This window comes from Pezoporus occidentalis, unplaced genomic scaffold (assembly GCF_034315485.1).
Source record: "Pezoporus occidentalis ecotype Australia unplaced genomic scaffold, CSIRO_AGI_Poc_V1 ctg317, whole genome shotgun sequence".
NCBI lineage: Eukaryota > Metazoa > Chordata > Aves > Psittaciformes > Psittacidae > Pezoporus > Pezoporus occidentalis.
The window spans coordinates 337,825-350,044 of NW_026915126.1; the positions used below are offsets into that span (position 1 = coordinate 337,825).

At 65.3% G+C, this 12,220-nt stretch overlaps 1 protein-coding gene across 1 annotated transcript in view; it reads right to left on the bottom strand.

The window, feature by feature from the left end:
- PLEC (plectin) overlaps positions 1-6,798 on the bottom strand; it is a 62,751-nt gene extending 55,953 nt beyond the window's left edge. Inside the window, exons 1-11 of the mRNA XM_062628472.1 lie at positions 6,648-6,798; positions 4,552-4,613; positions 3,985-4,074; positions 2,945-3,022; positions 2,768-2,860; positions 2,446-2,612; positions 1,826-1,941; positions 1,639-1,745; positions 1,208-1,327; positions 478-573; positions 71-198 (exon numbers count right to left, since the gene is read on the bottom strand). Of these exons, the coding sequence (XP_062484456.1) occupies positions 71-198; positions 478-573; positions 1,208-1,327; positions 1,639-1,745; positions 1,826-1,941; positions 2,446-2,612; positions 2,768-2,860; positions 2,945-3,022; positions 3,985-4,074; positions 4,552-4,613; positions 6,648-6,750 (1,160 nt within the window). The 5' untranslated portion in view covers positions 6,751-6,798. The remainder of the gene's footprint in view (positions 1-70; positions 199-477; positions 574-1,207; positions 1,328-1,638; positions 1,746-1,825; positions 1,942-2,445; positions 2,613-2,767; positions 2,861-2,944; positions 3,023-3,984; positions 4,075-4,551; positions 4,614-6,647) is intronic.
- Between the last annotated feature and the right edge of the window lie 5,422 nt (positions 6,799-12,220).

Sequence of the window (12,220 nt, forward strand, 5' to 3'; positions counted from 1 at the left end):
GCCCCGCTTCACCCCCTCACCGCCAGCCCGGCGCATCCCGTTATCCCGTTATGCCATGCGCCGCGCTCACCTCTCGAACTCCGCCCGCAGCAGCTTCTCGCGCTCCAGCACAGCCACGTGCAGTGCCCCCCACTCCTTCTCCACGTCCAGCGGGTGGTACCCGGGGGGCACCTTCAGCTGCCCGGACTGCACCGCGCCCTGCACCGGGCCCACCGCACATCACCGCATGTGTCGCTGTGCCCCACAGGGGACATGGAACCCCCACCCCATGGGGCAGCCCCTCCCAGACCCCACAGGGACCCAAACCCACGGGACCCCAGCTCCACGGCTCCCCCCCCAACCACCACTCATTAGGACCCCCCCACCCCAGGGACCCCCAGTACCCTCCCAGGACCCCTACGGACCCTCAGTCCCTCCGGACTGCTGACCCCCCCAGGACCCCCCAGAACCCCCCTTTGTGCTCTGGCCCCCCCTGACCTCCATGGCCTGGAATATGGCTTTGGAACGGTTCTTGTCGGCCTCCTTGGCCGGCAGCTCGGACTCCTTGAACTTGAGGAACTGGCGCCAGAGGAGCTGCCGAGGGGGGGACAGATGAGGGGGAACCCTGGCACCGGCACCTCCTTGCCCCAGCACCAGCACCCCCAGGCCCTGGCACCCCCCATCCCCTCCCCGGCACCCCCCGGCCACGGTGCCACGTGCGGGGCTGGTGGGAAGGAAGCGCCGGGCGGTGCCGTGACTCACACGGCAAATGGAAGCTCTGAGTCAGAGCAGCCGCGGCGCTGCCACAGCTCTGGCATGGCACGAACACAGCCCTGCCATGGCCACAGCTCTGCCACAGCCAACCACACCCCAGCACCGCACCGGCACCGAGCCACCGCGCCGCGATGCAGGAGCCCAGTGGGTCACCACTGAACACGTGGAACCCAATGGTTCCTCAACATGCAGCTCATGGAGTCAACACACGGCCCAGTGGGGCCAATACATGGAGCCCAAAGGGGCAGCACACCACACCAGTGTGGATGCTGCTGGTGCTGGTTTGGGGTTGACGGCACCGGGAGGACTCATCATGGCATGAGACAACCCATGGCTGGGCCCCAACCAGCTGCGGCATCACCAGCACCTCCCCGGGCACTGGTGCCCTTTCACGGGGACATGGGGTATTTGGGGACATGGAGGGGGCATAGGGACACAGGGCTCACGGCCTCACCTCAATCTCCTCGTAGCTGGCAGGCACACGCCGCTCCTCGAAGCTGATGGTGTACTGCCGCATCCACTGCAGCAGCAGCGTCACCACCTCGTAGTACTCCTGCCAGCGCAGCTGCAGCTCCTGCATGGGCATGGGCACGCATGGGCATGGGGACACGGGGACATGGATATGAGCGTGGATATGGGAACATAGGCATGGACATGGGAACAGGGGACGGATATGGGCCTCGGGATATGGGCACAGGACACGGATATGAGCATAGATACAGGGATATGCAACACGGGTGTGCAACAGGCGGACATGGGAATACGGGATATGGAAATATGAGGGACATAGGGATATGGGACATGGGTATGTGGGGGATATGGGGACACGGGGCCCGGTGCCGCCACCACCACAGGACGGGTCCCCCCCCGTTGTCCCCAACTGACGTTGGCCTTGACGCCGTCCTGCGCCTCCGGCACGCGCGGCATGGCATCGTACAGCGACGACACGTAGGTGATGATGGACTTCTCATCCGGCTGCGGCACATCCACGTCTGCGGGGACACAGCACGGTCAGGGGGTACGGGGGGGAGGTGGGGACGGTGGGGACGGGTTCTGGGGTGTCCCCCGGCACCTTCGGGGTCCAGCAGCCGCGTCACCCCCAGGTCGCGCTCGGCCACGGTGAAAGCCTGCTCCAGGTTCTCCAGGTTGCTCTGGCGGTAAACGCGGCTCATGTCGATGAGCATCGGCCTGCGGGAGCCACGGTCAGCACCGGCACCACGCCACTGCCACCAGCACCGGGAGCCAGCGGTGGCCCAGCGGCACCAGGCACATGGACCCAGAGCAGGCAGAGCCCCATGGAGTGAGCAGCAGCCCCCCCCAGCCCCACTCTGGGGCAAGAACAGCCCTGCTATGGGCTGGCATTAGCAGCACCCTGCACCAATGCTGTGTGGGGCTGAGTCCCCACAGAGCCCAAAGCAAGGATGGGGATGGAGATGGGAAGGGGAAGGAGATGAGAAGGAGATGGGGACATAAAGATGGGGATGGAAAGGGGATGGGATGAGGAGGAGGATGAGAAAGGGATGAGAAGGGGACGGAGGTGGGAACAAAAGGATAAGGAAGGAATGGGGATGGGTGGGGATGGAAAGGGAAGGGGATGGGGATGGGGACCTAGGGATGGGGACAAGGAGATACAGGAGAGGATGCAGATGTGGATGCTGTGCCCATGCCACAGCCGGCGCCGGCAGCACGTACTTGTGCCGGTGGATGATGGCATTGAAGAGGCGGCCGTCGCGCCAGCTCGCCGTGAAGTTCTCGCACCGCAGCCCCTGGTAGCCCTCGACCATGCGCTGCGACCAGAGGAGCAGCTTCTCCTTGGCTGTCATGTCCTCAGACTGCCCCGTAACCTGGATGTCCGAGATCTGCCGGCACACCGGTGGTTACTGCGCTGCACCGGCCCCATGGCACCGACCCCATAGCCACCACCCCATAGTAACATCCCAGCCCTGCGGCACCATCCCAGCCCCATGGCACCCACCCTACAGCACCCACCCCACAGCACCAGCCCCGGCACCACCTGGAAGTGCAGGATGATGGTCCAGATGAGCCCCAGCGTGAGCTTGGGGTTGCCGTCGGCAATGTCATCATTGCGGATGTTCACCAGCTTCACCTATGGAGCACACGGGGTTGTGGTGATGCCGCGGTGGCACCGGGGGTTCCGGGCAGCACCAAACCTCCCCAGAGCTCCCCTCACCTGGCGATGCTTCAGGTAGTTAAGGGCGATCTGTACGTTCTGCAGCTTGTGGAAGCGCATCCGGCCCTTCTCGCGGGGCTGCGGGGACACGGCACTGAGACCGGCGGCACTGGCACTGCCCCGGCACAGCCCCGGCACCGGCTGAGCCAGGAAACCCCTGGCCCGGCCCCGGGGCTGCTGCAGGAAGCGCGGCTCAACCGGACAATGGGCTCAGGCACCGGATCCCGCGCCCGCGCTTCCTCAGCACCGTGGCAGCACCACGGCAGCAGCGCGCACCCGGCCCTCACCCGCTGGGATGGAGCCCCTGCACCCCGTGACACCGGCACCGGACACACCAGGGACCCCCGACCCCCCAGGTGCACCAGGGGGGTCTGCTCTGACCCATGGCCGTGGGGCACCAGGGAAACCCCACTGGCTGCAGTGCCACTGATGCACCAGGACCCCGGAGCCGGCACCTCCTGGTGACACCATCACAGGACACCCACTGGGGCTGCTGTTATGGAAACTTCGCGGCAGGTCGTCATGCGGTGCTGCACCAGGACACGCGGTGCCGCACGGGGACTCGCGGTGCCACACGGGGACACGCGGTGCCATGCGGTGCTGCACCAGGACACGCGGTGCCACACAGGGATACGTGGTACTACACCAGGATACGCGGTGCCGCACGGGGACACGCGGTGCTGCATGGGGACACGCGGTGCCATGCGGTGCTGCACCGGAACTCGCGGTGCCGTATGGTGCCATGCGGTGCCGTGCCACCACTCACCAACCGCAAGCTCCGGACGACGTCGCGCTCCCGCGGCTGCCCGGCAGCGCCGGGAGCAGGAGAAGGCAAAGCCCGAGGGGGCCGGTGAGCGCCGGGGCACCAAAGCAAAGAGACGTCCCCGCGTTAGAGCCGCGGCGCCGGCATTGGCCAAGCAGGGGTGGGGGCAGATGCAGGGGGCACGAGATGGGTGGGGGGTGCCGATGGGTGGGGGTGCTGATGGCGACGGTGGGCGCTGACATGGCGGCGGTGGCGGCGGGTTCGGCGCAGGACTCACCAGCTTGTCCCCCGAGAGCACCTCGAGCAGCGAGATGAGGTTGTGCCCGTCCCGCAGGTCCTCGTACAGGTCGTTGACGTGGCGCTGAGCCTGCGGGGACCCACGGCGACAGCGTCACCGCGGCACAGCCCGGCAGGGCCCCGGTGCCCGCGGGTCACACTCACGCCCCCAGCTGCAGCCGGTGCCCCCCCAGCCCCACACAGCCCCCGTTGAACCCCCCCAGCCCCCTGCCCATCCCGGTGCCGGTGGCTGCGCCGCATGCAGAACACGGTTGTGCCGCGCGGGGCCGGTACAGGAGCGGGGTGTGAGTGAGGGGCAGCGCGGTGAAGCCGCGGCACACACAGACCTACCTCTGCTCGCCAGTGCTGCGCGGGGAGAGGCAGAAAGAGAGAGTCAGGGCAGGACCCGCACCGGCACCGCGGGCTTTGGGCACTGCGTGGGGATGCGCCGGCAGCAGGGCCGGGATCCGCGGCACCAGAACCCACCCCCCAGGCACCATGAACCCCCCCCCAGCTCTGCTTCCCCCCGGCACAGCCACCCAGGACCTGGCACCAGGGGCCCCGGTACCTTGATGAGGTGCTTGTTGACCCATTTGGTGAAGGTTTTCTTCTGGACGCGGTCTCGCTCATCTGCAAGAGAGCAAAGGGAGGGTGAGAGGCGGCACCGTGGCACAACCGGCAACACCACGGCACAACAGCCCTGCACGGCACCACGGCACAACACTGCGGCACGCTGGCACAGCACCACGGCGCTGCGCCGTGTCACTACACCCAGCACAACACCGTGGCACCACAACACAACGCCCCGGCATGGCAGCACAACCGGTGGCACCGCAGCAGCCTGGCAGGAAGCGATGAACCAACGGTGCCAGGCCCATGCCGTGAGTCATGGGGAAGGAAGCGGTTGCTGCAGGCCAGGCCCCGGCACAGCCCTGTGTGCCCGGGGGGGGGTCCCCGGCACCCGTGGCCCTGAGTCAACGGCTGCACCCACGGGGCCCGTCCGGCCAAAACGTGCCGGGATTCGCCCCGCGGCGCCGGAACGCGGCACCCAACGGGCCCAGGATGGGACGGGCACAGGAACAGGCAGGGACCGGGATAGGCACAGGCAGGGTACGGGATGGGTACAGGCAGGGTGAGGGCAGGGATAGGTACGGGCAGGGCCGGGCAGCGCCGGCGGCAGCTCAGGCAGGGCGGGGATGGGGCCGGCGCCAGCGTGGGGAAACGCAGCCTCGGGCGCGTCTGCCCATAACCTGCCCCACAGACACCGCCCCAGCACAGGGTCTGCCCCATAACCTGCCCCACAGACACCGCCCCAGCGCAGGGTCTGCCCCATAACCTGCCCCACAGACACCGCCCCAGCGCAGGGTCTGCCCCATAACCTGCCCCACAGACACCGCCCCAGCGCAGGGTCTGCCCCATAACGTGCCCCACAGACACCGCCCCAGCGCAGGGTCTGCCCCACAACCTGCCCCACAGACACCGCCCCAGCGCAGGGTCTGCCCCATAACCTGCCCCACAGACACCGCCCCAGCGCAGGGTCTGCCCCATAACCTGCCCCACAGACACCGCCCCAGCGCAGGGTCTGCCCCATAACCTGCCCCACAGACACCGCCCCAGCGCAGGGTCTGCCCATAACCTGCCCCACAGACACCGCCCCAGCGCAGGGTCTGCCCCATAACCTGCCCCACAGACACCGCCCCAGTGCAGGGTCTGCCCCAGAACCTGCCCCACAGACACCGCCCCAGCGCAGGGTCTGCCCCATAACCTGCCCCACAGACACCGCCCCAGCGCAGGGTCTGCCCTATAACCTGCCCCACAGACACCGCCCCAGCGCAGGGTCTGCCCTATAACCTGCCCCACAGGAACCACATCATAAGCTGCCTCACAGACACCACCCCAGCACGGGGTCTGCCCCAAAGGCTGCCCTAGAGACACCACGCCATAGCCTGTCCCACAGACACCGCCCCAGCGTGGGGTCTGCCCCATAACCTGCCCCACAGACAACACCTCAGTGTGGGGTCTGCCCTAAAACCTGCCCCACAGACACCACCCCAGCACGGAGTCTGCCCTATAGGCTGCCCTAGAGACACCAACCCATAACCTGCCTTACAAACACTGCCCTGCCCCATCATGGGGGTCTGCCCCAAAGCCCATAGGCTGCCCTAGAGACACCGCCTAGCAAGGGGGTCTGCCCCACAGATTTCCTGGGGGACACCACCCCATAAGCTCCCCTACAGACACTCTCCTGCCCCACAATGGAGTCTGCCCCAGAGCCACCGCCCTACCCCATAACAGGGGTCTGAGCCATAGATTGCCTCGGGACACCACCCCATAGCCTGCCCTGGGACACTGCCCCACAGCGGAGTCTGCCTCGGTTCATGGAGGTCCCGAACACACACTGCAGTCTCCAGCTGTTGGACCCACAACCCCCACACCCTGGCCACCTTCAGCCCCCCACCAACGCCACTGCGCCCCACACTAACCCCATTGTGCCCCACGCCACGGCCAGCGCCCCACGCCGCACCGCGGCCATCACCGCGCCCCGCACTGACCCTGCCGCGCCCCACATCATGGCCACCACCGCCCCACGCCACGGCCACCGCCCCACACCGCGGCGTGGCCACCTCCGCGCCCCACCGCGCACCGCGCCGCGGGTCCCGGCACCTTTCTTGCCCTCGGAGGCCCTGAGCACGGCCAGGTAGAGGTTGTCCTCGGAGCCCGAGCGCTGCCCCACACCCGGCCCCACATCCTGGCCCCGTCGCGCCATGGCGGAGGCTGCAGCGGCGCTGAGACCCGACACAACTCGCAGCCACGGCGCGGCTCCGACGGGACGGCCCCAGGGAGGAGCCGGGGGCGCCCTTCCCGCCCCACAGGAACCGCCCCTTAACCCCTCCCTGGCCGGGCCCGGGGCCGCGAGGAGGGGGCGGCACCTCCCTGCCCCACAGCGGGGGGGGGGCCGGGACTCCACGCCCCAGAGGCATAGGACTCAACGGGCGCACACCTGTAGGGCTCAGGACCTCCCCAGCCCCACGCGCCCCACACCTGAGGGGCCCAGAGCCCTGTCGAGGGGTTCCCGCAGGACCCCAAAGCTGGTGGCATCACAGCGGGGTGTCCCATGGCACCCACATCACCCATGGCACCCATTACAAGAGCAGCCTGAACCTTGCCTGGAGTGCAAAGGACACCGGGGCTGTTGCTGTATGATTCACGGGGAGGGCAGCTCCCGGCACCAGCACCACCGGCACGAACGGCACCCATCGGCACCCTCTCAGCACCCACTGGCAGCCACCGGCACCACCGGCATCCACCGGAACTCACCGGCGCCACCGGCACGACCGGCACTCACCGGCATCACTGGCATCCACCGGCACCCACCGGCACAACCAGCATCAACCGGCACCCTCTGAGCACCCACCGGCACCACCGGCACCCACCGGCATGACCGACACGCACCGGCACCACCGGCACCCTCTGAGCACCCACCGGCACGACCAGCACCCTCTGAGCACCCACCGGCACGACCAGCACGCACCGGCACGACCGGCACCCACCGGCATCCACCGGCACCCACCGGCACCCACTGGCACGACCGGCACCCACCGGCACGACCGGCACGCACCGGCACGCACCAGCACCCACCGGCACGACCGGCACCCACCGGCACCCACCAGCACCCACCGGCACGACCGGCACCCACCGGCACCACCGGCACCCACCGGCACCCACTGGCACGACCGGCACCCACCGGCACCCACCGGCACGACCAGCACCCACCGGCACCACCGGCACAGGTTGCCGCTGGGCAGCACCGGGCCGCGGCACGCAGGCGGTGCCGGCTGCACGCACGTGTCCTCCACATCTGGCGCCAAGAACATCTGGAGCTGCGGTGGGAACGGGGCTGAGGCCGGAGCCGCCCCTCACCGGGACACGGGCACCGGCGGCACCGGCAGGGCCAGCGCCGGCTCCGCTCGCGCCCACGGGCTCCGGCCCCAGCAGCACCCTCGGCAGCCGCCGGCAGCACCGCGGGCAGGAGGCTGCCAAGAGCCGCCAAGAGCAGGCAGGGCCCCGGCACCGCGCACGGAGCGGCACGCGTGTGCACACGGACACACAAACACGCGTGTGCACACGGACACACAAACACGCGTGTGCACACACACGGACACACAAACACGCGTGTGCACACGGACACACAAACACGCGTGTGCACGCACACGGACACACAAACACGCGTGTGCACACGGACACACAAACACGCGTGTGCACCACGGACACACAAACACGCGTGTGCACCACGGACACACAAACACGCGTGTGCACGCACACGGACACACAAACACGCGTGTGCACCACGGACACACAAACACGCGTGTGCACACGGACACACAAACACGCGTGTGCACGCACACGGACACACAAACACGCGTGTGCACACGGACACACAAACACGCGTGTGCACGCACACGGACACACAAACACGCGTGTGCACACGGACACACAAACACGCGTGTGCACCACGGACACACAAACACGCGTGTGCACACGGACACACAAACACGCGTGTGCACACGGACACACAAACACGCGTGTGCACCCGGACACACAAACACGCGTGTGCACACCATGGACACACAAACACGCGTGTGCACACGGACACACAAACACGCGTGTGCACCCGGACACACAAACACGCGTGTGCACACGGACACACAAACACGCGTGTGCACATGGACACACAAACACGCGTGTGCACACGGACACACAAACACGCGTGTGCACACGGACACACAAACACGCGTGTGCACCACGGACACACAAACACGCGTGTGCACACGGACACACAAACACGCGTGTGCACCACGGACACACAAACACGCGTGTGCACCCGGACACACAAACACGCGTGTGCACCCGGACACACAAACACGCGTGTGCACGCACACGGACACACAAACACGCGTGTGCACCCGGACACACAAACACGCGTGTGCACGCACACGGACACACAAACACGCGTGTGCACACGGACACACAAACACGCGTGTGCACACGGACACACAAACACGCGTGTGCACGCACACGGACACACAAACACGCGTGTGCACACGGACACACAAACACGCGTGTGCACCACGGACACACAAACACGCGTGTGCACCACGGACACACAAACACGCGTGTGCACGCACACGGACACACAAACACGCGTGTGCACCACGGACACACAAACACGCGTGTGCACACGGACACACAAACACGCGTGTGCACGCACACGGACACACAAACACGCGTGTGCACACGGACACACAAACACGCGTGTGCACGCACACGGACACACAAACACGCGTGTGCACACGGACACACAAACACGCGTGTGCACCTGGACACACAAACACGCGTGTGCACACGGACACACAAACACGCGTGTGCACACGGACACACAAACACGCGTGTGCACCCGGACACACAAACACGCGTGTGCACACACATGCACACACAAACACGCGTGTGCACACGGACACACAAACACGCGTGTGCACCCGGACACACAAACACGCGTGTGCACACGGACACACAAACACGCGTGTGCACATGGACACACAAACACGCGTGTGCACACGGACACACAAACACGCGTGTGCACACGGACACACAAACACGCGTGTGCACCACGGACACACAAACACGCGTGTGCACACGGACACACAAACACGCGTGTGCACCACGGACACACAAACACGCGTGTGCACCCGGACACACAAACACGCGTGTGCACCCGGACACACAAACACGCGTGTGCACGCACACGGACACACAAACACGCGTGTGCACCCGGACACACAAACACGCGTGTGCACGCACACGGACACACAAACACGCGTGTGCACACGGACACACAAACACGCGTGTGCACACGGACACACAAACACGCGTGTGCACACGGACACACAAACACGCGTGTGCACCACGGACACACAAACACGCGTGTGCACACGGACACACAAACACGCGTGTGCACACGGACACACAAACACGCGTGTGCACACACACGGACACACAAACACGCGTGTGCACACGGACACACAAACACGCGTGTGCACGCACACGGACACACAAACACGCGTGTGCACACGGACACACAAACACGCGTGTGCACCACGGACACACAAACACGCGTGTGCACCACGGACACACAAACACGCGTGTGCACGCACACGGACACACAAACACGCGTGTGCACCACGGACACACAAACACGCGTGTGCACACGGACACACAAACACGCGTGTGCACGCACACGGACACACAAACACGCGTGTGCACACGGACACACAAACACGCGTGTGCACGCACACGGACACACAAACACGCGTGTGCACACGGACACACAAACACGCGTGTGCACCACGGACACACAAACACGCGTGTGCACACGGACACACAAACACGCGTGTGCACACGGACACACAAACACGCGTGTGCACCCGGACACACAAACACGCGTGTGCACACACATGGACACACAAACACGCGTGTGCACACGGACACACAAACACGCGTGTGCACCCGGACACACAAACACGCGTGTGCACACGGACACACAAACACGCGTGTGCACATGGACACACAAACACGCGTGTGCACACGGACACACAAACACGCGTGTGCACACGGACACACAAACACGCGTGTGCACCACGGACACACAAACACGCGTGTGCACACGGACACACAAACACGCGTGTGCACCACGGACACACAAACACGCGTGTGCACCCGGACACACAAACACGCGTGTGCACCCGGACACACAAACACGCGTGTGCACGCACACGGACACACAAACACGCGTGTGCACCCGGACACACAAACACGCGTGTGCACGCACACGGACACACAAACACGCGTGTGCACACGGACACACAAACACGCGTGTGCACACGGACACACAAACACGCGTGTGCACGCACACGGACACACAAACACGCGTGTGCACACGGACACACAAACACGCGTGTGCACCACGGACACACAAACACGCGTGTGCACCACGGACACACAAACACGCGTGTGCACGCACACGGACACACAAACACGCGTGTGCACCACGGACACACAAACACGCGTGTGCACACGGACACACAAACACGCGTGTGCACGCACACGGACACACAAACACGCGTGTGCACACGGACACACAAACACGCGTGTGCACGCACACGGACACACAAACACGCGTGTGCACACGGACACACAAACACGCGTGTGCACCACGGACACACAAACACGCGTGTGCACACGGACACACAAACACGCGTGTGCACACGGACACACAAACACGCGTGTGCACCCGGACACACAAACACGCGTGTGCACACACATGGACACACAAACACGCGTGTGCACACGGACACACAAACACGCGTGTGCACCCGGACACACAAACACGCGTGTGCACACGGACACACAAACACGCGTGTGCACATGGACACACAAACACGCGTGTGCACACGGACACACAAACACGCGTGTGCACACGGACACACAAACACGCGTGTGCACCACGGACACACAAACACGCGTGTGCACACGGACACACAAACACGCGTGTGCACCACGGACACACAAACACGCGTGTGCACCCGGACACACAAACACGCGTGTGCACCCGGACACACAAACACGCGTGTGCACGCACACGGACACACAAACACGCGTGTGCACCCGGACACACAAACACGCGTGTGCACGCACACGGACACACAAACACGCGTGTGCACACGGACACACAAACACGCGTGTGCACACGGACACACAAACACGCGTGTGCACACGGACACACAAACACGCGTGTGCACCACGGACACACAAACACGCGTGTGCACACGGACACACAAACACGCGTGTGCACACGGACACACAAACACGCGTGTGCACGCACACGGACACACAAACACGCGTGTGCACCCGGACACACAAACACGCGTGTGCACCCGGACACACAAACACGCGTGTGCACGCACACGGACACACAAACACGCGTGTGCACCCGGACACACAAACACGCGTGTGCACGCACACGGACACACAAACACGCGTGTGCACACGGACACACAAACACGCGTGTGCACACGGACACACAAACACGCGTGTGCACACGGACACACAAACACGCGTGTGCACCACGGACACACAAACACGCGTGTGCACACGGACACACAAACACGCGTGTGCACCAC